This window comes from Diadema setosum, chromosome 18 (genome assembly GCF_964275005.1).
Source record: "Diadema setosum chromosome 18, eeDiaSeto1, whole genome shotgun sequence".
Classification (NCBI taxonomy): domain Eukaryota; kingdom Metazoa; phylum Echinodermata; class Echinoidea; order Diadematoida; family Diadematidae; genus Diadema; species Diadema setosum.
Window position 1 is genome coordinate 13,753,523 of NC_092702.1, and position 27,730 is coordinate 13,781,252.

General features: G+C 39.4%; 1 protein-coding gene across 1 annotated transcript; it reads left to right on the forward strand.

Annotated features, from left to right (window-relative positions):
* The first annotated feature begins 552 nt into the window (after positions 1–552).
* LOC140241345 (probable ATP-dependent RNA helicase DDX56) lies at positions 553–27,665 on the forward strand. The gene is made up of 13 exons (XM_072321079.1): positions 553–622; positions 9,089–9,250; positions 10,188–10,268; positions 11,175–11,248; positions 12,430–12,691; positions 15,605–15,774; positions 16,238–16,438; positions 19,182–19,304; positions 21,168–21,262; positions 22,520–22,593; positions 23,384–23,579; positions 23,790–23,908; positions 26,689–27,665. Exons 1-13 carry the CDS (start codon positions 563–565, stop codon positions 26,740–26,742), a joined length of 1,671 nt encoding a protein of 556 aa, XP_072177180.1. The 5' UTR covers positions 553–562; the 3' UTR covers positions 26,743–27,665.
* The last annotated feature ends 65 nt before the right edge of the window (positions 27,666–27,730 follow it).

A 27,730-nucleotide genomic window follows, 5' to 3' on the forward strand; every position in this document is an offset into this window, starting at 1 on the left:
CCATGAAATATCTGCATGCTAAGGCTAGCCAGGCATAAATTCTACCCACAGACATTACCCGAACACTAATCATAATCCTCACATCAAACTAAATCTAAAACCCCTATCACAACCCTCACCCTCACCCTATGCCACTGGAGAAAATAAAACCGAAACAATATTGTCGCAGAAGCAAATGTGTCACCCCTCCGAATATGACAGACTTAAAATTTTCGGTCTAACATGACAAATGCCATGAATATTACTCTGCAATGACAGAGGGTAAAAGGAAATTGGTTGAAAAAGAAAAACATCTGTTTATCACTATATTCATCTTATCTAAAACAAGTACATTGTGATTATGTGGTTACGCAAAAAAAAAAAGAAAAAAAAAAAAGAGTGTTTCCTTCTCTGGAAATCTGTACCACGATAGTTAATTTGGTCGACATGCCCAATCGCAAGGGTCGGGTTTTACCACCTCCCTGGTTTTACTGAGGTCGAGTTGTCTAGCTAGGAACAGCTGGTTTGTATGTTTCCGATATTGATGCTGGCCTACTCTACACGTGGGGGAAGACGAAAATCAATGGAAGACAAAAAGAAAACCAGATTCAGAGATATGGGTCTCGACGACCGTATTCTCAAAGTAAGTAAATGTTTTTTTTTTTTCATTCCGAAGTGATGTGGAGATTTGACTATTGATTAAAACCCGTGATTTGGACGTAAAAAGACGAAAGCGAGTGGAGCTGGAGTCAGCGATGCCGATGGGATGATGATGTGTAACGTTAGTGTAGTCCCACCCATACTAAACTGTGAAGCTGAAGTAAAGTTAACCCGTTCCATACAAATAAATGTAGAAAATCTATAATTTACTGAACCTGGTAGTGGTAGTGGTAGGATTTTTGGCAATTGTGCACTTTACGGCCCTATATTATCGGTACCTTATTCGCCGTATGCCAAGGACAGGTGACCCATCATGTGAACAGCCACGCACTATAAGCAGCTGGCGAGCTTTTCTTGCTGTATGGAACACCGTTTGACAAGTGATGGTAGGCCCTAGGGTCACTAAAAGCCCACCTCACTCACTGCGCTTCTGCGGAGCCGACACAGCGAACACTGTGCGATCGCGCGAAGCAGGGAGGTGGCATGGCGAGGCTCGTGTGTTTGTGTGTGTCCATGTAAAGTTTAATGGCTGCCCGTAAATCGGTATACACACTTCGCGCGGCGTCTATCTGGTTGGGCTCGACGAAATAAACACTAACAGACGGACGAATTGGGATAAGATTTTGAGGGTTTTTTATTATAATTTCACAGAATGATTTCGCCAAGGCCACGAGTGGACATATGTCCTCTGAAATAGGTTAATTAGCACTACGGTTAAGCCATAGGGTAAAGGCACCAGTATTCGGTCAGCCCCCGGTATTCAGTCACTTATCACTAGTCACCAGCCAGTAAGTTCAGCTGTCACAACACACGCAAATCACATTAATTCACATACTTGCACTCTCATTCAGAACAATAAACTCCCTTAGCCCCCTCCAAAAATCCATCCAAAATCCCAAATTTTACTGTCAAAAGTGCAGAATCGGCTCTACTTTCCAAAAGCGCGCGCGGATAAGGCCCAGTTTTAAGAGTACGGGTCGCCGAAAAAGCGCTAAAAATTGAGAAATACACCATTCTCTCGCGGGATTTTTCGCCTATCGCAAGCTTGGAGTGTAATGGTATCCTCAAAAACGCAAAAGAAAAACAAAATTTCCGTACGTGCCGATACAGTGTCCCAACGTACAGGGGTTGAATGCAAGTGCCGAGACCCCAGTATTCGGTCACCAACGGTCGCCGCAATGTCCCCGATGCAATTTTGCGCCAACAAGGTAGCACGCGCGCACATTTTTCAGCTGCTTTGAACACGCATTGACTTTGAACGCGCACATCGCGTGACCAAATACTGGAGCCGGTGACCGTATACTGGGGAATTTTCAAGGTGAAATATTTCTTGATTTTGCGCAATTCTGTGAGATACTTAACAAAATGAAAGTTGAGATTAAAGAAATTTGATATATTTCACATACATTGCTGTAGATATGATGTATACAACTATGTATTATTTTAGTTTGAAAAATATTGCAAAAAAGCTTAAGTGACCAAATACTGGGGATGTTACCCTACACAGTTTAAGCAGCGCCTCAGTCAACACAGCGCAAGCGCAGATCCCCGACATGCATAATTCATGTCACCCCAGAACCCACTGAGAATGCCTGCCGCTCCACCACTCAACTCCCGATTGCGTACAGAATATCGAAGTCTCGACTATCGGCTGTGCGATCACAGCAATGAGAGAGCTTAAAATATCTTGGCCCCTTCTCTCTCGGGCTCTCTCCGCTCCGCGATGCGCTTGCCAGGTCTTACCTCCTTGCTGATTGGCTGAGCCATGACTGCATTGGCCATGTGTATTGTGAGCACTGTGTCTCGCTTGCTGCATCGCTAGCATGCACAGCGTGTGTAGTCACTGCATGCTGTCCCGCTCTCGTAACCCGTTTGTATGTACCCTGCAGCCTCGCAGCGCACCGCAGAAGTATCGGGTAGGTCGCTCATTACGGAAATCTAACATTTTCAACATTGATATATGCACTTCAAACATCCTCGCACATACCTTGCACTAGCCCGACCAGACGCTGTCAATACGCTACGCGAATACAGCGTCTGACCAACGAGCGGGCACCTACAAAGTGGGGAACCACAACACAACTACAAAACTTATGAAAATTTATACGTTCTTTATAAACAATGTACACGTTACCAAACGTTACTCACCTTAAGTGCATGCTTGTATTACAGAAGGTTCGTAAGTCCATTGAGAGCCCTCGTGATAAGTCCGTGGAACCAAAAAATGATACTTTCTGGCGGATTCCCTAACACCGTCAGGGGTCATCGTTGCAGAATTCAAAATGGCGCCTTGATCTCTGCGGAAATCTTTTGCGTGCGTGCGATGCGCTGCTTGAGTGTTGGTGTAGCAGCACGGTCGACAGCGCGACCTTTTGAAAGGGCATTCAGATCATGTGACCTCCCGGATATTGGAAATGGCCTGGCGTGAAAGACGATGTACCGTTCGTGAACCGTTCACACATGCTGCATATAACCATCATTTTAGGTAAGTTATCAAATCTAAATTTCAATATTCATAGCATAGATATGAAGTCTCATTATCATTTTGTTCGTCAGATGAGTTTGAAGTGACAAAAAAATGATCTAAAGTATCAAAATTCAATCCGATCGCATGCTATCGTTGGACCCTCTTCGTGTTTGGAGCTTCGTTGGTACAGCCCTGTCGCGCTACGTATGTACAGCGGCGACTGGGCTGTGTATAGTTAACCTTGCACATACTTGCACACGGAAAAAGTAGTATCAAAACACAGATAAATCGCTCAAGAATTCATCAGAAAATACCACGAGGATGAAAAAAAATTGTATCTATGACCAAAACTACTCCTTTTATGACATATTCCTAGCACAGATTGCCGGAAAATTCCATGATAGAGGGTGAAATTATACGGAAAATCTACATCATTTTCCAGTAAGCCACGGAGGTGTACATGGTATCAACGTAAAGCTTATGAATGGAAGAAAACGATGATGTCACTTTCGGAAGGCATTGTGGGAGAGCAAGTCGACCAATGAGGGAAAACCTTTCATAGTTGAAAGCGATAGCAAGCCGATTATTAACCGATACTACCTTGCCGTCGTCTGCTATGGTAGGGATCAACGGCATGGTGTGTGCAGTGCGCTGAGCGAGACATGACGTCATCGCTCATGAATGATGGGAGTGCAAACCGCAGTGATTAGTGATCCCCTGCTTAAAGGTAGGGAATCCCATTTGCATGCCTTAAATGAAGAGTTGTATAAACACAGTGGTATGTTGAAGAGAGTATCATTTTAGAAACTCCCATAAAGTATTGAAAGTGGAAGGAAACATTTAGTACATTTTTATTGACTGTTAGATTTTGAATTGAATTCTTTTCGGGGCTCACCGTAAATTTCAGTATATTACTAGGCTACCTTTGCAGACCCATGCACTGCATGTGTGTCCATCATGTATATTTTGTGAATAAAGTTCATCAAAATTTACAAACATTTCTATATACATTCTTGCCACACACTCTATATGTTATTATACCCCCGCCAAACGAAGTTTGAAGGGGGTATATAGGAATCAGCGGACGGTCGGTCGGGCGGTTGGTCCGTTGCAAATCTTGCGTCGCAAACTACTTCCTCAGTTTTCAAGTGATTCCCATAAAACTTGGCACAGATGTGTGCCTTGGGTTGTAGATGTGCAAGACATATTTTTTGACAGTACCCAAAAGTACGTTGCCATGGTAACGGCATATTATGGGCAAAAATGGGTACAAATCTTGCGTCGCGAACTCCTCCCACAGTTTTTGATCAATTTTTATGAAATTAGGTACAGATGTTCATCTGAATATGTTAATGTGCAAGACACATATTTCCGCAGTGGCAAAAAGTGCGTTGCCATGGTAACGGCATGTTATTGGTAAAATATAAGGCAAAATGCTTCATGGCAAAACTGCTTCATCAGTGTTCTTCCAATTCTCATGGAATTCATATTGAATGTTTGTCTTAGGATATAGGTCAGCATGACACATTTCTTGACAGTTACAAAAAGTATGTTGCCATGGTAACACGCTCACATATTATGAGCCAAAATGATGGAAAATTTTGTGTTGCAAACTACTTCCTCAGTTTTTGCCCAATTTCCATGAAACTTGGTACAGATGTGTGCCTTTGGTTGTAGATGTGCAAGACGCATTTTTCGACAGTACCCGAAAGTACGTTGCCATGGTAACGGCATATTAATGGCAGAAGATCAAGGAAAGATCTTGCGGATTTAACTACTTCCTCAGTTTTTTGACCAAAGCTTATGAAATGTTGTTTGGCGGGGGTATAACCAGTCGCTGTAGCGACATTTCTAGTTACATCAGCTCTTATACTTTTAGATTTGTGTTTATAGATAAAAAAATACAGAAGACTGCAACAAAAAGGCTTAAGTGTGGCTGACATACAGAACTACTGAGTAGTTGAGTTTTGTGCATTATTCAAATTGTAGATAACTGTTGACTTCCAAATTTCTAAGCAGTGGCCTGAACAAGTCCCCTGAGGTTCATATTTAATGTTTTGCTGCAGTTTGGGAGTTCTGGAAAAGGTATCCCCTACCTTTAAGATATAACGCAGAATTAGAATCATGATTGAAGCATGGAAGTTTACCGTTGCGTTCCGTTGTGTGCCAATGCACAGCATCCTGTTTGTTGGGGTCTGCTCGCGCTCGATCACGCTGCGCCTCGCAGCGAAAGGCGATTATAGAGCAACTGTGTGGCGTACCGTAAGTGCTTTCATCACGCACACACACACTGCATCCCAATGCGAAATCTCACACACATGATATGTACACAGTACAGTGCCTATTATTCACTGCATCGCGCGTGCGGACATTTTGTTTTTCTTTTGTGTTTTTGAGGATACAGTATCATCACACTCTGAGCTTGCCATAAGGGAAAAATATTGCGACAGAATGGCGTAATTTTTCAATTTTTAGCGCTTTTTCGGCAACCCTGATTCTTTACACGAGACCTAATTCGCGCGTGCTTTGGAAAAGTTGTGGCGATTCTGCGTTCTTGACGGCAAAATTTGGGATTTTAGATGGGTTTTTGGAGGTGACTCTGGCACTTTCCTGTGGTGAACGAGTTTGCCAGTGGGTGAAACGATGCGATATGCGTGTGTTGTGACAGTAGAATTTGGTGGCTTGTGATAAGTGATGCGTCCGGATTTTGGAGGCCAGCCGAATATTGGGGCTTTTACTGTAGACCTCTAGATTCTATAGGTTCTAGAGTGAAAACCCCAGTTTTCGGCTGGCCTCCAGAATCCAGACACTTCTATCACTTATCACAAGCCAGCAAATTCTACTGTCACAACACATGCTTATCACATCGTTTCACATACTGGCACACTCATTCACCACAGGAAAGTGCCTGAGTCACCTCCAAAAATCCATCTAAAATTCCAAATTTTGCTTTCAAAAACACAGAATTTGCGCAACTTTTCCAAAGCACGCGCAAATTAGGTCCCGTGCCTTGTTAAGAACTGGGGTTGCCAAAAAATCGCTAAAAATTGAAAAATTATGCCGTTTTGTTGTGAGCTTTTTCACTTTGCAAGCTCAGAGTGTGATGGTATCCTCAAAAACATAAAAGAAAAACAAAATCTCTGTAGGTGCCGATGCAGTGAATAAATGTACAGGGCTGAATGCAAGTGCCGAGTCACCAGAATTTGGACACAAACGCCAACAAGGTATGGCGCACGCTTATTTTTCAGCGGCCTTGTATGCGTATGTCCGAATTTTGGAGAGGCTGTCTGAATTCTGGGGAATTATCAAGATGATAATAATATTTGGGGATTTTGTGAAATTTTATGATGTATTTAACAAGATCAATATTGAGAAAAAGTAGTTTGATATATTTAACATACATTGTTATAGATATAATTTTGTATGTATTATTTGAGTTGAACAAATATTGCAGAAAAGCTTACACTCAACAAGCTTTGCTTTTTAGTAGGTTCCATCGTATTTCTCTTTGCATCCTTTACTTTGATTGAAAATGACACATCAACCGCTGTGTATTATGTTTGTATTCCTATTTCTTTATGTATGTATCCAAGCTGGACATTCTGTATTGTCATATTTTGTTATATCATGTATTCTTCATCGAGAAATACAAAAAAAAAAAAAATTGAAATTGAAATGGAAAAGTGTCCGAAAACTGGTGGTTTTACTCTAGTCAGTAGTCTAGTCACGAGACCGGAGTGCTTGCATTCGTGGCCAAAATTCATATCAAAATAATTTATGTTGTGTTGCCCAGAAAATGACTTTGATAGAGAGATTAGAGTTTCATCTTGAAAGTGAATTGAATTGAATTGAATTGAATTGATTGCTTTATTGTCCACAATGCGAAAGTGGAAATGCGCCTTCCACCAGCGTTACACACAAGAGGTACAAACAGATAACAATTGTTCATTGAACATATACGTCACAGATTACAAATAAGATTAAACATAAATGTTTTGCATTACTTGTTGCAGAAAAATAAAATAATAACCATTATATTCATAATACATATTACATATATCTCATTCAATTCATTCATTTATATAAATTCTATAATCATTATACTTATTATCAAAAATTCAACTTTCAACAAATCTTTCACTTCTAATCAATTTTTTTTTTCACAAATATTATGCCTCAAAACCATAGAAAAAAAATATATATATATCTTGCATAACTACACCTATAAATCATCATATAATACCAATTTCAATAATTACTAAAATACTATGAGAATCATTCAATCCACAAAATTATAATAAGATTATAATTATCATAACAATGCTTTGCCCGACAAACACCCGGCAAAAATTATGTGTTGCACATCTCATACCTCAAAACCATGATACCTACCAAATTTAATTTCAATTGCTTCAGAACTGTTGAAGTTGTTCATTCCACAGATTTCAGAAAAAAAAAAAAAAAACCCAACAACAACAACAACAACAACAACATGCGGTTACCATGGCCAGGGGCGGATCCAGGAATTCTGTAAAGGGGGGGGGGGGGGGGGGCGTGACTAATATTTCTGGTGCCACTTCCGGGTTTCATTTCATTTTCTATTTTTGTTTTCTTTGTTTTTAACGAAAATCATTCTAATAAAATTCATATTTTATGCTTTCTTTCTGAATGAAAACTGCATGTATAAAAGTAGGTCCTATTTGCCTTTTCTCCAATGTAGTGTGCAATTGTCATAATTGTTTTACTGTCCACTCTCCATGATGAAAAGAAGAAAAAATTATGTGTAATTCTGTCTGTTCGTTTTCATGAGGGGGGAGAGAACTTTTTGAACAGGAACCTCCCTCATGAGCGGATTTCCCAGACTGATGTATCCCCAACCACTGAAGTAATTTCAAATTCACTACATTCCCTTACACTCTTAACACTGGTTAGATACAATCATGTAGATCTACACTGTGGTATTGTAGTAATAGTACTAAATACTAGATGCTATGCCTGTATGGGAAGGCATCCTTTAGACTTTGGCACAACACTTAATTCTGTGTATTATGTCATCCATCATGTGTCGGCTCCTCTCCTTGTACCTTGATCTAATTTTCATTCGCTGGTGTGCCTGTCTAGACAAACTATATAGTCTAGTCTGTAGTCATGTCTCCTGCCTTTGGCGCCCTTGTGACTGAAACTTGAATTTTGACAATACTGTAAAACCAGAAACATTGTGGCATGAAACTTTGCGAATTGGAGCAGATGGCCTTTCTCACAGCATGAACTTACTTTCAACTTTCATTTGCAAACAATGATGGTGTACAGCATTGTAATGAAATTCTTAATTCCATGCTTTATGTAGACAAAAACTTTCTTGTAATTTTAAATTTTACTTTTGTAAATCATGACTCCTGGTGAAGTTCAGGAAAGTTTCATGCATGCAAAAATTTCTGGTTTTATAGTAGAGCCGTAGAGGGCTGATACTTTTTTCCTGCACTAATTGTGGAGCTAGGTACCTAGCACTAGTCAACACTGTTAGTGTTAACTGTTCATAATATTAAAATAGAAATGAACAGAAAAGTTGTCTTCCTTCCTGCCCTTCTTTCTGCAAAGACATTCTGTCCAATAGTATCTGTATAACATGGCCATAGTGTTGCTTAATTTGGCAAGACTTCCTTAACCCATTGAGGACCAGTCCTGAGGATACTGGGGCAGGTGTATATGGGAAATGCGTGTTGTAGCAAAATCAGTCCATCCTCAGTTGGTTAACCACCCCTCCCCCATCCCCCCCCCCCCCCCCCATGAATACCCAACCACTTGCCAAATGCATGCATCCGTGTGTACGCTAACAAGGGCAGGGTAATGCAGAGTGGTATCGACATTTTTTGGGAGGTGGGGAACAAACACAAGTCTTTCCATATATCCTTCATTTTCAATTACTGCAGTATCCCAACTTTTCTTTTGTCATTGATACACTGCCCATTCCTTGTGCTGCAGGCTGTGGCCAGGCTTGGTTGGTCAGAACCCACACTTATTCAGGAGAAAGCCATCCCCCTGGCCCTCGAAGGCAAGGACATCCTTGCGAGGGCCAGGACAGGCTCAGGGAAGACGGCCGCATATGCAATACCTCTAATCCAGAAGATTCTCAGTACCAGACAAGTAAGTCCTGAAGACATTTACAAGGCCTCTCAAATATCTGCATTTTTTTTCCAACTGGCATTTACAGTAGCTTTGCCTCTGGCTATGCTGTGTCTTTCAGTATTAATGTTCCCTGTAGTGGATGCTCATTCTTGTATGTTGATTTTTTTTTTTCCTTTTACAAGGCTCACTTTACTGGTTTTTGCTTTGCTTGTGTTAGAAATTTTAGTGTCTAGTTTTAAGGATAAAATACTTTGAGATTTCTGTCTTTTCGTGTAGTGATAATAAAATCTAGAACCTACTGGCTGTCTTATTGTGGCAGATCAGTGAAATTCACTGTAAAATCTTATGAATAACTGAGAAGGTAGATGTGACCATCAGTGAGTTTCAGAATGGTAGAGCCAGTGGACCTTTCCTATGGATATCTGCAGTCACATGCATGCGTGAGGCATCTTGTATGTACTGCTCCTTCTTTTTTGTCCAAACTGATCATGAAGTGATTATCATATTTCAACACAACTTGATGATGTGTTATCATAAAGTGACTTTATGTGTTTGTGAATGTACAATGTAGTTCATTATGATGAAATATGTGATTTTGTCAGCGTATGAACAGAGGGGAGATAAGAGGAAATGTTTTCTCTTGTTGTCAAGTGGAACACCTGAGTTGATGTCTGTCTATCATAAATCTCTAAGTACCCAAACAACTAACTTATCATATCATTTAGCATTAAACACTTGTGTGTGCAGTTTTTCATTTATCCTTCATAGAAGGTTGACTTATTGTTCTTTAGGTTTCAGTCATTTTGTGGAAATGTGGGGATTAGGGAAGGTTTTGCTGAAGTTCCACTTCACTTATTTCTGTATGCCACAAGAAATGACAGTGAAGCTACCGTATGCAATTGCAGTGTACATACAAACTGTACCTGTCATATCATTTAATCTGTTCATATCACAGACTGCAAGGGAGCAGGCAACGAGGGCGCTGATCTTAGTCCCATCCAGAGAATTGTGCTCGCAGGCCTACAAGAACATTCAGGTATTGAACAGGTGTTTATCCTGTGTTTGTTTGTGAGCTATGCTGCTATTTGAGAAGATTGCTGGACAGGTACACCTGTCGTTGCCAGCTGGTAGCTTTGGATACCTGTGACATACACTGCATGTTATCCGATATATGGTTTGTATCTTCCCACTGATAGATGTGCCCATTATTTCCCGATTGTGTTATTTTTAATCTTTTAGATTCTAAGCTTTCTTATGGCATACAGGTTTTCTAAATGTATTTCCAGTTAACCTAGTGTATGTATCTTCTTGCTAGGTAAGACCAATAAAGCTACCCATTATTTCCCAATACTGTTAATTTCAATCTGAGAGATTAAAAGCTTTCTTATGGCATATGCATGTACGTTTCCAAATGTATATCCAGTTGACCTAGTGTAGATCTATTTCAGCTCGTACAGTATCTATACTGTACGAGCTGAAATTTTTGCCTTTGAACCGCGAAAATAACAACACGCGAAAATAACAACGCACAAATAACTAAGTACAGTTAAACCCTCGCAATCGTGAAATTAACAACACGCCAAAATGTCCTCCAAGTAGCAATTCGCAAAAATATCTGTACGCGAAAATTTCAGCTTGTACAGTACAGCCAATGCTAGCCAACTTTGAGCAGCAGGCAGTTGTATGTTCTAGAAGTTGAAAGGATGAGCATATATGCTTATAATGAAGAAGGGTTCCTTTCAGTTTTAGCAGGCGTGATACTCTGTAGATTCAATGATTTCCTCTTTTTTTTCCTTCTCAATTCTGTACGCATTTTACTATTTCTATGTATAGAAATCACCAGAAAATGATGAATTCCTAAAAAACACACACAAAAGAAAACACCTCTCAATATCTTTCCTGTTTAAGGAAATCTGTATTACTTGTGTGTTTTATTTTGCAGGATATTAGCAAATGCTGCTCCAAGGAAATTCAGTGTGCTGATGTTTCAGGCCAGGTTGACCTGTCGGCTCAGAGGTCTGTACATTGCCAAATAATGTTGGGATTACCATCTGTGCTACAAGCATATTTTCTGTAGAACATCTCCTATCATCTCACTGTCTACTATGATGACAAGTCTGATTTCTGTTGAGTGATTTAAGTTGAAGAAAAAGAAAATATTAAAAATGATTAAGGCAAAATAACTTCTAATTTCTCTTATCATTTTATATAGTATGTCTTTATGTGATAGAGATAGGGTGTTCAGAAGCTAGAAAAACTTGCAGTTTGATTTAGTTTAAGGTTCATTTTGTATAATAAATGCCTGTGGTTTGAATGTATACACATTGGTTCATGCCTTTCCAGCATAGTGAGGGCAGAATATGAGAATTCACAGTTAAGTTTTAATGGATTATTTCTCACATACTGTTGTTGGCAAGTGGGAAAGTATATTCTTGTGTTATGTGGGTTTTTTTTTTTTACTTTGTCATCACATTCTTACATATGCATTTTGCTGGTAAGACTTGCCTATTGATAAGAATTTAAGCATCCTAAAGCTAGGTGCCAATGAATGCAATGAAGAAAAAAGTTTGACACACACATGTCCCATAAATGTTTTCTTGCTTCTACAAGAGATGTGAATTGTGGTGTGTCAGCATACCACAGATCCATGATTTCTTGTGGGTTCACATTCTTTCAGAAGACTTCTGTAAAAGTGGTTTCTTTCGAGGTGGTTTTATTTTCGCGCTTTGAGGTTGAACCGCGAATTTAACATCACGCGAAAATGTTTTGAACTCGCCGCTTGTTACAACGCTATTGCACACATGTACACACGAAGTTTCTGCGCATTGAGTAATACACTCAACACACACACAGCGATACCGCGCAATTAATGTAGGTACAAGCATGTTATAAAGTACTCGAGAGACGGGATTTCAGGTAAGCCTGCATTTTATTTTAATTTCTATTTAATAAATCAAAGAATAATTGGATTATTGTTTTGGTTTTCATGTGCAAAATAGAACAGTTTTTGCCGACTGTGAAGTCACAGATTTTGCCGACCGCGAATTTAAACACATGCGAAAAAGTCAGCACCGATGGAAACCGCGAAAGTATCAGTACCCGAAAGAAACCACTTTTACAGTAAAAATGATGATAAATATACATTGTGATGATATCCCCTCATTCAGCTGAAATGTGTGCACCATTTCATTTTTCAGGCCCCTGTTGATGGAGAGGCCTGACATTGTGCTGGGCACTCCAAGTCGGATCCTGGCCCACATCCAGGCCAAGAATCTCTCCCTCCGAGACTCCCTTGAGATCCTGGTCATCGACGAGGCCGACCTGGTGTTCTCCTTTGGCCACGAGGCAGACATGAGGGCGCTATTGGCCCACCTGCCCAAAATCTACCAGGCCATTTTGATGTCCGCCACTCTAACAGAGGATGTCAAGGCTTTGAAGAAGCTGGTATTACATAACCCTGTGAGTCATCTGCCATCCTGTCATAATGAACAGTAACAGATTTTTTATGCCTCCGCCACGAAGTGGTGCCGGAGGCATTATGTTTTCAGGTTGTCCATCCGTCCGTCTGTCCGTCCGTCCGTAATGAATTTTGTGGACAGCGTAACTAAAAAACCTTTTGAGGTATCCTAATGAAACTTGACATGTATGTGTATTAGGGGGTGAAGTTGTGCCTATCAACTTTTGGGTGCACATGCTCAAGGTCAAAGGTCAAATACGTAAAATTTCACTATTTCCACCATATCTATGCAATGCCTGACGATATTTTCTTGAAACTTAGTGTATACATGTATTACCCAAGTAAGATTCTCTGGTGAAAGTTTGGGGTCATGAGGTCAAAGGTCAAAGGCCAAAGGCCAAAAGGTCAAGAAAAAATAATAAGACTTCACTTTTTATGCCTCCGCCACGAAGTGGTGCCGGAGGCATTATGTTTTCGGGTTGTCCGTCCGTCCGTCAGTCCGTCCGTCCTTCCGTCCGTCCGTCCGTCCTTCCGTCCGTCCGTAATGAATTTTGTGGACAAGGTAACTATCAAAACCTGTTGAGGTATCCTAATGAAACTTGGCATGTATGTGTATTAGGGGGTGAAGTTGTGCCTATCAACTTTTGGGTGCACATGCTCAAGGTCAAAGGTCAAAAGGTCAAGGTCAAATACATAAAATTTCACTATTTCCACCATATCTATTGAATGCCTGAAGATATTTTCTTGAAACTTAGTGTATACATGTATTACCCAATCAAGATTCTCTGGTGAAAGTTTGGGTCATGAGGTCAAAGGTCAAAGGTCAAAAGGTCAGGGTCAAATACATGAAATTTCACTATTTTCGCCATATCTATTGAATGCCTGAAGATATTTTCTTGAAACTTAGTGTATACATGTATTACCCAATCAAGATTCTCTGGTGAAAGTTTGGGTCATGAGGTCAAAGGTCAAAGGTCAAAAGGTCAAGTAAAAATATCAAAACTTCTTTTTTTTCCCCGTGCCTTGGAAAATTGTTCAAGGTATCTTCATGGAACATAGTATATACATGTACTGACTGGAAGTGATTATCTAGAGAATGTAGGGTTCATGGGGTCAAAGGTCAGGGGTCAAAGGTCAAGTGCAACACTTCAAAATTTTACTATTTCCCTCGTATTTATGCAATGCCAGCAGGGTTATTATTTTTTTACACTTGATGTATGCATGTGTAACCTAATAGAAATTCTTTGGAAAGATTTTTTTTTTCTTCTTTTTTTGCCTCAAAGGTCTGAAGGTCAAAGATCAAGTGAAAGTGCTGAACTAACTTTTTCCTCCATATCTCGAAGTGGCTCAAGTTATCTTGAAACTTAGTACATATTATGCATGTTCTACCTGAAAGTGATTATCTTATGAATTTTAGGGTCAAGGGCCAGATGAAAATGGTAACAATTTACTATTCAATTCAGAAATTGCACTTTTTCTCCACACCTGTACCTTGAAAATTACTCAATGCCTAAATGTATGAATGGGTCAAAGTCAAGTTAAAGTCCTTAAATCCCTAGATACATGCTCTCCTATTCATCCAATTAAACCTAGGTCAAGGAAGGTGAACATTCAACACATTTGTGACAAACTTGTCATTTCAATATTTTGCCAATTTTGTGAAAATGTAATCACACATTGTCCACATGTACTATCTAGACCTATTGGGAAAATCATGCATTATGGCGGAGGCATACCAGTCGCCAAAGCGACATTTCTAGTTTCTCCATACCTTGGAAATTGTTCAAGGTATCTTCATGGAACATAGTATTTATACATGTACTGACTGGCAGTGATTATCTAGAGAATTTAGGGTTCATGGGGTTAAAGGTCAATGGCAACACTTCAAAATTTTACTATTTTCCTCATATTTATGCAATGCCAGCAGGATTATTTTTTTTTTACACTTGGTGTATGCATGTATAACCTAATAGAGATTCTCTGAAAAGTTTTTTTTTTCTTCTTTTTTTTGCCTCAAAGGTCAAAAGGTCAAAGATCAAGTGAAAGTGCTGAACTAACTTTTTCCTCCATATCTCGGAAGTGGCTCAAGTTATTTTGAAACTTACTACATATTTATGCATGTTCTGCCTGACAGTGATTATCATATGAATTTTACAGTCAAAGGCCAGATGAAAATGGTAACAATTTACTATTCAATACAGAAATTGCACTGTTTCTCCATACAAAGTACCTTGAAAATTGCTCAATGCATAAACTTATGAATGGGTCAAAGTCAAGTTAAAGTCCGTAAATCCCCAAATACATGCTCTCCTATTCATCCAATTAAACCTAGGTCAAGGAAGGTGAACATTCAACACATTTGTGACAAACTTGTCATTTTAATATTTTGCCAATTTTGTGAAAATGTAATCACACATTGTCCACATGTACTATAGACCTATTAGGAGAATCATGTATTATGGCGGAGGCATACCAGTCGCCATAGCGACATTTCTAGTTTTTTCTTAACTTTTATGAGAAAAAAAAGAGAACAGTATAACGAAGTTGGTTTACTGTGCTTTTGCGTGTCGTATATCTATCATTTCAGCAATCAGTTGGTTCAATAATCAAATCTGGGAAGAATCGCAATGTAGTTTTTTTCAACTGTGTGAAGAAACAAGACAAAAAGACCAAAAAAACACACAAAACAATAACCCATGTCAGTGCATTCTTTTGTTTGTTGTTTCAGTGCTAAAAGCATAACAAGATATTGTTAATGTTAAGCCAGTTTTACTTCTCATTCCAATGATGTTTGTTATTGTATGCCAGCCCTTTGATATATTGTCAAATAAATTGGTTATCTTTCAATCAGTGTGGATGCATAGCTATGAGTTCCAAATATTTACAACGTGTGTGTTTTTCAATTGGCATTGCAGGTCACGCTCAAGCTAGCAGAGTCCCAGTTACCCGATGCAGACCGCCTGGCACAGTATCAAATTAGGTGCCTGGAGGAGGACAAATTTCTACTTATCTACACACTACTCAAGCTAAAGCTAATACGAGGGAAGACCATTATCTTTGTCAACTCCATTGACAGGTCATACAGGTGAGTGCAGGAAATGCATTCCAGTGTTAGGCCCTGTGTCTGAAATCATGTCTTGAAGAAGGCAAAATGACAAACAGGCAGGGAAAGCAATCTCACGTAAGGACTACGCACAACAAGCACAGTCACTGGAGGGCTAGGGACACAGAACAAAGAAAACAAAAGGGAAGGGCTGGAGGTCATGGGCAAGGAGCCCAACAAGTATGGAGGGGATTAAAGCAGGAAGGTGGACAGACAAAGGGCAGAGGTGGGTGAGTGAAGACCCCAAGGATCATACGGGGCAACCTTTGAAGAATAAGGATGAATAGGGAGGCAACATCAAACAAGATGAGGAACAACAGAGGGATAAAGAAAAGGGAAAGAGTAAAATAGCAACAGCATGAGTGGAGAGGTGGGGGGTAGTTGATTTAAGTCTATGTCTGATGTGCGTCGAGGTCCATGGTAACATGTTGGTTGATTTCGACAGGTTAAAACTCTTCCTTGAGCAGTTCTCGGTGGCAGCGTGTGTTCTCAACTCCGAGCTCCCCGTCAACTCCAGGTGCCACATCATCCACCAGTTCAACACCGGCCTCTATGACATCATCATCGCCTCGGAGGAGTCATCGTTGTTTGAGACGGGCGTTGCGGTGGATGTGGAGAAAAAAGTCAAAGGCGGGAAAGGTCAAAAGTAAGCCAGTTTTTAATTACAAGATTGGGAAATGATAAATGAAAAATAAAACTGATAAAATGTAAACAGAAAAACAAGCCATACTTGTACATTATTACATTTGAATGTATAATTGTGACAATGAAGATAATATATGTCGCACGACGCCAGCTGGGCAGTAGGAGCTTTTGACCTGAGGTCTTCCTCAGCTCTTTTGTCTGTTTATACAAACATGGATGGATTAGAAGTCTTGAGCATAACAAATCGTATGGAGTAATGAACATAATGAATAGAGTGTGATTTCAGCATAAGCTAATGACTTCAGGACATATTTTGCAACATGTTTTGCAACTACAAGACATGACACTATGAAGGATCGTTACTGTCAATGAACATGAATATAATGGCATGTGTAATATACAGACATATATAATGGAAAATAATTAACAGATAAACACAAAATTATATATGTATATATATATATATATATATATATATATATATATATATATATATATATATATATATATATATATATATATATATATATATAAAATGAGAGTAAGGAGGCGGTAGGCGTTCCTTTGAATCCTCACAAGTGATTTTACTTCAAGCTTTCGGGCTTTCTGCCCTTTATCAAGACTGAGGACAAATCGGACAAAATGCAAACCATGGATATCATATACAAAAAATAATGATGATCAAGACAATAGTGAAAATAATAACGACAGTGATAAAGGCAGAGACGGCAGAGAATAAATATACAAATGGGAGTGTATGTATGCATCAATTTTACATAATATAACTTGCATACATACAATCACAAACAGGCATACATAATATTATAAGCATTTACAAAATAATACGTATGACTAAAAATCTGCGCACACACATGTACATATAGATACGGATATGTACGCACAAACACACATGTGAATCTCCTTGCGTATGTCAAAGCAGGCAACCATATAAACAATAACGGCAATTAATAAAATCATAATAGTAAGGAGTGTATGTATAAATAAACGGAACATAGGCACACACAAAAAAGGAAGAACAGAGCACATAAGTAGCGTTCTTAACCGGAAATAAGTGTATAATAATGTGTTTGACATCATTCAAGGTTACAGGAAGGGAAGAACAGAATCTATAGATACGTACGGTGTGAGATGCACACTTCACATTTTGCCCAGTTACATGCCGGCAGTCAGTTCGCAGCCGGTTGTAGGGAACCGAAACGTTCTGGTGGTATTGGAGAAAAAAGAAAAACGGGGGTGGGCTAATGGACAACTAAACAAAGTGACAACACTGAATATTCGGAACACTAAGGGTTGTTCTAAATAAATGGTGAATATGAAAAAAGAGGTGCTGATTGTTACTGTGGTGGTGGTTGGAGTTAGGCCTGCTAAGGTGAGTTGTTGTGTGTGGGCTAGGAGGGCAGCTCAGTGAGGTTGTGAGGCTGGTGATGGAGTTATTAGAGCATGAGGTGGGGTTTAGTCGGGTTGTGGAGAGTGTCTGCATGTGCGTGTGTGTGTACCTGTTTGTTTGTATGTGTGTGTGTGTGTGTGTGTGTGGTTTCATCTGCCTGCATCCATTTTTTTAGCAGCAATTACCGCAGTGTGTGTCGCAATTCCGGGAGGATGAACAGGCCAATGATCAGCTGACGGTGAAAGAGTGGGGCAAGGCGAGTCGCGTCGGGGGCTAGGCGGACACAGTGGAGTGCCAGGGGGCCGCCAATTGATGGCGTGGAGGGTGGGGGGGGGGGGGAGAAGGGGGGCGGGGAAACAAGGCTGTGTGGGGGTGGCTATTCCTCTACATTGAGGCCATTGGGTTGGAGGGTTTTGAGTTTGTTAATCCAAAATGATTCACGTTTGAGAATTGTGGGCCTTTATCTGATGTGGATGACTTCGATGCCACTGATAGTGAGATCGTTGATGGTTTGATCTGGCATGTTATAGTGCACAGTGTATGGGAGTGTTTTGCGTTGGGGAGTGTGGAAGTTTTTTATTTCTGACCGGGTGTTAGAGAATCTTGTGTAGAGTGAGGTTTCGGTTTTGCATTTTTTGCAGGTTATTCGATAGATTGTCCATTCCAATTTACAGTGTATATGGGTGGTGATGGGGTAGTGTTGGCCTGTGATGGAACTTTTGAATACGTTGGTTTCTTTGATGTACTGGTGCATGATGCAGCGCGTGGATACATTTAAAAAAGCCCAGGGTCCAGCGGTGGCGGGGGTAGGTTGTGGGGGTGGGTCTCTTGCTCGTACAAGGAGGTCACAGAGGGATGCACTTCTTTTGTAGGACACTATGGGGGGTTCAGGGAAGATGGCTTGGAGTTCTTTCGATCCGTGGAGGGTGGGGAGGGAGTTTCTCAATATTTTGGGGATTTTTGCTGTTGCTTTGGTGTGGGTGATTACGAGGGGAGTACGTTGAAGGGTTGTTTGGACTTGTATGTGAGGAGGTCCTCTCTGGGGATTTGTTTGGCGTGGTCGATTTGGGTCTGGGTCTTGTTAGGGTCATATTATCGGTTTTCAAGGTGGCATTTGAGGTTGTTGAGGTGGTGTTCTTCAGTTTCTTGTGTGGAACAGATGCGTCTACCGCCTCCTTACTCTCGTTATACACACTCCTAAAAGGTGCGACGGCCCAGGGGTTCAGTAGCTGAAGATGTACGACTCACACTATATATATACTCATATGTCACCAAAAACAGCCTGATGATTACAGAGATCTAAAATAACTGATGATTATATTTTTATCTTTCCCAGGGGGAAGCAAAAGAAAGACAAGGAGTATGGGGTATCAAGAGGAATCGACTTCCAGAATGTCTCGAACGTCATTAACTTTGACTTCCCAGAGTCTGTCAAGGCCTATATTCATCGAGTGGGCAGGTACGCTGTGCTACAAAACTGTTTTGTTAACTTTGGCTTTATGCATTCACTACCACCATTTCTAAAGATTTTCTATCAAATTGTCCCAAACTTATGACTTGTGAACTCTGGATGAATCTCTCTCTTCTGTTTAGTCTGCTGTAATTCACCTTTCTTGACATTATTTGTGTGGAAGTAATTTTTTTGTGTGCTTCTCCTGCTGAATTTATTTGGTTTTTGCTGCTTGAGCATTTTCATATCTCTCATTGTGTGTGGTGTGTGTATGTATGAGGTTTAGCATACAAAAAGGGACTTAGCCTTTAAAAAAATGTAATGTTCTTGGACAATAGCATGCTGGTACTTGCAATACAACGTGACATTTTGTTATGCCTCCGCCACGAAGTGGTGCCAGAGGCATTATGTTTTTGGGTTGTCCGTCCGTCCGTCCGTCCGTACGTCCGTACGTACGTCCGTCCGCATTCGTTTACGCGATAACTTGAGTAATATTGACTGCAATTTTACCAAACTTGGTCCAAGTATAAAGTATGATGGGGCAATTAATTGATTAGATTTTGGGTGAAATCGGCCAAAGGTCAAAGGTCAAGGTCAAATCATTAAATTGTATCTGTTTACGCGATAACTCAAGACTGGATTCAGCAAATTTCACCAAAATTTGTCTGAGGATGATGTATGATGGGACAATTACTTGATTAGGTTTTGAGTGAAATTGGACAGAGGTCAAAGGTCAAAGATCAAGGTCAAATCCTAAAATTTATCTGTTTACGTGATAACTCTAAACTGGATGAAGCAGCTTTCACCAAACTTGGTCCAAGGATGATGTATGATGGGGCAATTAGTTGAGTAGATTTTAGTGACATTGGCAAGAGGTCAAAGGTCATAAGGTCAAGGTCAAATGCTAAAAACATTGCTATTTCCCCCATATCCATGCAATGCCCGAAGGTATTATCTTGAAACCCATTGTAGACATGTACTACTGCATGAAGATTCTCCAGAGAGAGTTTCATGTCATAAGGTCAAAGGTCAAAAGGTCAAAGGTTAGGTGAATATGTTACAATTTCACTTTTCTTGCAAATGGTTCAATGTATCTTCATGGAACTTGATACATACACATGTACTGACTGGGAGGGATTTTCTAGGGAATGTAGGGGTCATGGGTCACTAGTCAGGGGGTAAAAGGTCAAGGTCAACTCCTCAAAATGTTACTATTTCCCTCATATACTAGTATATGCAATGCTTACATTATTATTTTTAAAACTAAAACTTGATATATACATGTATTCCCGAATGGAGATTCTCTGAGAAATTTCCAGCCAGAAGGTCAAAGGTTAAGGGTCAAAGGTCAGGTTTAAATGCAAATGTATATATATTTTATACTGTAATTACACTCTTTCTTCATACCTTGAAAATTACTCAATGCATAAACTTATAAAAGGGTAGGTCAGAAGTCAAGTAAAAGTTCTCAATTCCCCAAATACAGGTACCTGCACTCTTAGACAATTATAGCAAACCTAGTTCAAGGAAAGTGAACATTCAAGATATTTCTGACAAACCTGTCATTTCAATATTTTGTCAGTTTTGTGAAACTGTCATAACACATTGTGAAGACATTGTACCATACACCTATTGGGAGAATCATGCATTATGGCGGAGGCATCAATCGCCATAGCGACATTTCTAGTTACTTATCAAATCATCGGTTCCCATCTTGTCAAAGGTAGCAATGTCCCGATACTTGAGTGTGTGTATATTATGTATGTTTGTATGCATGTATGTGTGTATGTATGCTGTAGCTATATGTATCTTACTGTGTGATCTCTTTAATTATGTTATAATTTATTCTCTTACCCCTGTTCCTATTTCTAGGACTGCTAGAGGAGAAAAGAGCGGAACTGCCCTGTCATTTGTCAGTGAAAAAGAACAAGATATTCTTGAAGAAGTCCAAGAACAGCTAATAGGGGGTAGGTACAGAATCCAAAAGTCATTCCATTCTAAACACATGTTTGAATTCATGGATACAATGAGTGTAGCTCAGACCCATGCCAGTATAGCCAAAATGTATTTTGCAAAATTTCCATTCTTCATTGCCAAATCCCTTGTTAAGTTTGAGGGCAATCATAGTCAATGTCAGAGTGAGAAATTTGAAAGATCTCATGTTTGGTGTAGTTACGGATCATGTACTGTAAAAGTGGTTTCTTTTGCGTACAGAAACTTTCGCAGTTTCCATGGGTATCGACTTTTTCACGTGCGTTTAAATTCGCGGTCGGTAATGATAGCGTTGTAACAAGCGACGAGTTCAAAACATTTTCGCGTGATGTTAAATTCGCGGTTCAACCTCAAAGCGCGAAAATAAAACCACCGCGAAAGAAACCACTTTTACAGTATCACTTACACAGCTGAGTCTTTAAAATCGGGAAGTCTGATTTCTATGAGAAAAAGTAGTGAGGATATATAGTGTGTGATAAAGAACTGGGGAAAATATCTGATTAAAGAAATAGCGGTGTATGCTAATGGTTTTACTGATTTCCTTAAACAGTTCAAAAGATCACCAAATTCAAGAGGCTGCAAACTACGAAGGTTTGATCATTTACTAAACCATTTGTAGTTATCCTGTATTACAACAGGATAAAACTGAAAGCAGCATCAAGTATTAAATGGATCTTGGTGTATCCATACATTACCACTTTAAGATAAACTGAGTAGATGAAAGTTCAAGCAGTAAAAGGTTCCAGGAGTCAAACTATCACATCCTGTTATACAGTAGTCTCCATATAGTCAAGTAGTCTTGTACAGAGCATTTCTTACCCAATTAAGCTGTGTACCTGACTAAATGGAGCGCATGTTTTATTCATGTCACAGATAACAAATTCTAATTATGCACCGAGCTGTTTTACTCACACAAAGCAAAGTATATCCCCACAGCTTGATATACCCACAGTTCATCTGTCTGACACTAGTAAAGATGGAAGTCACACAACAGCCTTCACATAAACCTCAATTTCCCATGTGCAAGAATTAGTTACCTGCTAGGTAGATTAAAGTCATGGATAGAAAGGACCAAACATTGTAAGCTCAGTCACTGATCTTTTGAAGTATCCTGTGCCAATGAAGATAGAACTGCTGTTAGTTTTAAACGTGATCATGGTGGAGACAACATTATATTATTATGTATGTCAGTCTTGTCAAATTTAGTCTTAATTATTGTTTCTTTTCTTAAGATGATGGCTCTCCACTCATCAGAACCTACCAGTTCAAGATGTCAGAAATTGAAGGGTTCAGATATCGTGCTAAGGTGAGAACTCTAATGTATATATAGGCACCCATCCTGGTATATCTGCAGTGTAATGCATTAATGTTTGATATTACTATGTTATGGGGGGGGGGGGGGGGTTCATGTCTGTAGAATGTAGAACATATTGATGCAGATATGATGATCTTATAGTGATCCAGTGTGGGTCTTGTGTCCTGATTTTCTTCTTTGCTACATTCAATAATACTTTTTGACAAACTCCCATTTGGGGGATGGGTTTTTTTTCACTTTCGTCTAGCATACCAGATTTAAGTATATGCCTCTTGTAGATGCAGGTAATCCTGTTAGGTTGCAACATGTGAAACAAATTGTTTATCTTATGTATATATAGGGTTTATGATGTGCTGCATTTGTATGCATCCACAGAATGTGTCATTTTGAGTACTGTCTTGTAAGTAGTAACTGTGACAAAAAGTTGTAGTACAGTTGAACTTTATATGACTATTGGTAAGCTCAAGATTAGAGTGTTCACAGTTGTAGTGTATCTACTATTACTGATTAGATGGAGCAATTCATGATTTTCAATATTTGGTTTCATTTTTTTTTTTCAAATTTTGCAATGTATGCATTATCAATGGCATGCTACAATAATGGAGTGTATATCATCTGTTGAATGGGAAATCACAAACTTTGCTTCATGAATCTGGATAATATTGCATGACTCACAAGTCTCAACTACAAAGTGAATTGCTTGATATGTTCAAGAGAGTAAAAAAAAAAAAAGAACTTGGCATTCCAATTTTAGTCTGACGTGAGTCTTCTTGTTGACCAGGATGCGATGCGTGCGGTCACCCAGGTGGCGGTGCGAGAGGCCCGCGTCAAGGAGATAAAGCATGAGATCTTCAACTCCAAGAAGCTGAAGGCCTACTTTGAGGACAACCCACGGGATCTGCAGCTGCTCCGCCACGACAAGGTGCTCCACCCGGCCAAGGTCCACTCGGACCTCAAGAACGTTCCTGATTACCTCGGTGGGTGGTACATTGCCATTACTTTGCACCGCAATACAATACAATACAATGATTACATTACCATAGCATTCCTACAAACTGTAAGTCATTTCATAGTGCTTTACAGCACATCGTCATCTATCGTGCAGCTGCTATGTGTGACCCTGCATCACAAAACCACCCAAAAGTTGCCAGACATTTATATTTTGCTCTTTTGTACATTGCTTCCAGTCCCGAAAGCGCTGAGGGGAACGATCCCGACTACAGTCAGGAGGAGAGGCTCCAAGAGATCAGCTGATGGGGCGAGCAGTGAGGGCCGGAGGAGAGAGACCAGAGTCGCCAAAATCAAGGTTAGGATAAGTGCTACATGCCTGTGGTGCCATTTATTAATATCCATCTGTGATTGTTCTTATATGTATATATTTAAGAGTTTCTACCAATATATGTGTACATACATTGTATGTGTGTATGTATGTTTGTATAATCATTTGTATATCTGTGTGTGTGTGTGTGTGCATGCATGTGTATGGCTTTGTATGTATGTTTGTATATATGTATATAATACAAGAGACATGCAAGGATGAATGGATGGACATACTGTACATTGTTCATATATTCTTTATGTTCTGAAAACATCTGGGATCAAGAGACATTTCATGGATTCTTTTGTCCAGTCTTGCATGAAATTGTCTGTGACCTATCACTATAGAAAAGATAGAATGACGATTGAAGTCCCCAAACCCTGAAATTTGGAGGGCATTTTATGAAGCACTTTGTCAGATATTTTTTCTGATAAACTGTTATGAGCTACTGAACTCCTTGCATCTGATTGGCTTAGAGCAAATATGTCAGAAAAATATATCTGACAAAACACTTCATGAAATGCCCCCTTATTGTGGAATATGCACCTTGATGCTACAGCTTTCAAATGATCTTTGATTTGTTCCACTTAATTTAGAAACAAACAAGCAAACACAAAACAAACCAAAGCAAAATATAATGACCTACCACAGTAGCAGTAAGAGAGTTGGCCCACAGCCATTCAGGACAAATCTGCTTTGATGATTAGCTAAACTGGGCATTTAAACACAAAATGTTAGGAAATCAATATACAGTGAGTATCAAAAAAAAAAGTAATCCAACTTTGGAGGACTACTATATTATAATTGTCAGCTATAGAGAGCGCAATGTTGGTTTTGCGGAAAGGGGAACTCTTCCTCTTTCCATTGATACTTAATTATGTGGGCAATTGTCATGCATGACTGAGCACATCAACTTTAAAGACAACAGGGACAAATTGCACTTTTTCCAAGTTTGCATGTTCTTGTGAAGGAACAATGCATGTCTTACTGCATGGATGAGATCAGTCAATGAAAGTGGTCATGTCATCAGGCCAGCATGCATGACTCATCATGACAAATTATGACAGATTTGTGTTTAGGGTTTCATCTAACGGGCTTTAATGGTTCATAATCTTCAACATGGTCACATTGGTCCTTCCCATTAAATATTCAAGACATGGTTTGTCACTGGGGGCTATGGGTTGAATATGAACAGAGAAAAATGGACTGTGTAGGTTGACCTCTGTGGGAGCGACCAAGTTACTGTACGAGCTGAAATTTTCGCAGTGGTTTTATTTTCGCGAATTTTGTGAATCGCCTTTGAACCGTGCAAATAACAACACACGAAAAAAAAAAACAACGTGCGAACAGATAAGCAGAGTTAGACTCTCAACCGCGAAATTAACAACTCGTGAAAATGTTCTCCTAGTAGCAATTCGCGAAAATATCTGTACGCAAAAATTTCAGCTCGTACACAGAATCAGACAGAAGGCCATATAAAAGGTTAAATAGACCATAAAAATGTTAGAAGAAAACCTAAACACAAACCCTAAACTCAAACCAGCATTCATACAGGCTGGCCTATTTGGCAACTTTCATTGACAGATCTTATCCATGCAGTGAGACATGCATTGTTCCTTCACAATAACATGCAAACTTGGAAAAAGTGCAATTTGTTATTGTCTTCAATAAAGATCATGTGGTCAGTCATGCATTGCAATTGTCAACATAATTAGGTATCAATGGAAGGACGAATTCTCCTTTCCTCACAACCGACATTGTGCTCTTCATAGCCGACAAGTATGAAGTGGTAGCCCTTCAAAGTTGGATTACCTTTTTTTTGATACGCTGTGTAGTTTGAATGGTATGTAACATCTGCAAAGTTTCAAAATTTCAAAATATTTTGAGATGTCAGGGCACATAATATTATGAGTATGTCAAGATGTCTGACAATTTACTGTCAGTTTTTTTTTTTTTAAGAGAGTTTTTACTTTGAAGATACAGTACAATGTATTTGTGATTTCCTTTTTTTTTCTCCTTGTTGTTAGAATATTACTAATATCTATTCTTCATGAATTCATTCATTAATTTAGTCATTTTTAAAGTGTTTTTGTTTCTCATCACTGATCCATAATACTTGAAAAAGTTACTTAATGTAGTGATGGCACGGTAAGTGAACATAACATCAGCCACCACACAGAACAGACAAGTGTTCATCACCATTAATATGACAGGCTTCTTACATAGTGGTTCAGAATTCCTGTGAACCAGACTACATTAATGTATTGAAGTGAGATAATGAATACACCAAATATTTTGCAAGGCTTTTATTTTTTGCCAATTTTGCGAGTTGGTCGCTATTCAAGAATTTAAAAATGTGCCAAAATATTAACTCTGATCCCAACGTGAATGTGATGTGCATGCATACAATTTTTCGTTCAGTACTGTACTCCACAATCAGAAATTTAACCACTTGCGAAACTGTTGGGAACTCTTGATTCACAAAAAATTAGAGTCGCTAAATTTATGGCTTATACAATACAACAAAACTGATGAGAATTTTCAATCAGTTAAATTTTTTTGTTGATCCGTTTGATGCTTTAATATTTGTCTGTGCAAGGTGTAGATTTATGTTTTGGTCTTCGGCTTTCTTTGTTAATTGTCAGTTGGTCCCAACATAAAATCCCCATATGTTGTCAGTGTATGCTATGTTGTGAATGTAAATGTGGTAATATTGTGAGTTGATTCTACTGATATTTCTTTTTATGTTGCCTTCTCCATGTCTGCAGAGAAAACGTGAAGAAGACCCGCTGAAAAGTTTCAAGTACAAGGGCAAGAAATAATGGAAGATTGGATTCATGTTGTGCCGTCTCTCAGAAGCATGGGACACCTGTGAGCAACAAACTCTGGATGCATAAAGTCACCAAAAAGGATGACGATGTGGTGTTTGCAAAGATGGACAGACTGCATTTAGATGAAGCCACCGTGATCAGTTTTGACCACGTAGTTCTTTCTGACCTCTGCAATAGATGAGAACATACAAATAGACGAAGAGTGCTGCATTCTGTGAAGCAGCATGGGATCCCTGAAAAAAAGAAATGTCTGGAATGAAGATGTGCTGTTTGCAAGAGTTTTTATAATAGAGATCTAATGTTGTAAAAACTTTTGAATGAAAAGTTTGAACCTCAACTGCAGATTGACTGGGATATTTCCCATACAAATGGTGAAATAGGACTGCAATAATGTGATGAAGTATGCATCACAGGAACATAGAGCTTCTGTTCATCGCTTTCTGCAAAGAACTTGAATATATTGGCTACCATTGGAAACTTGTGACATTTCTTGGACTGACCTGCGAAGGACATGATGCTTGTAAAGAGGTTTTTGCCTTTAATTAGGAACACCGAGATGAAGGCAACTGATCATTGTAATAATGGCAAAGAGACGAATAATAAGAAAAGTGATGTGAATGGAAATATGTCTCTCAATGTGGTAAGATTAATGCTTGTTGCTCCCCGTTGAATACTGGTGATATGATATCCTAAAAGGGCACTGTTTGTCATTTCTTGTCAGACCTCGCATTTACTAAGACTTTAACTACAGCTGTACAGTACAAGGTTTACTGCAACTGATTAGCAAATTGCCCTTCATTGACATAAATAAACACTGATTATTAAGCATTTGAGTGGTAGCCATGATAAAAAATCATGGGCATACACACACAAGTACCCCAAGTACATACCATAATATGTATGCCCTTGATTTTTTTTTTATGCCTCCGCCACGAAGTGGTGCCGGAGGCATTATGTTTTCGGGTTGTCCGTCCGTCCG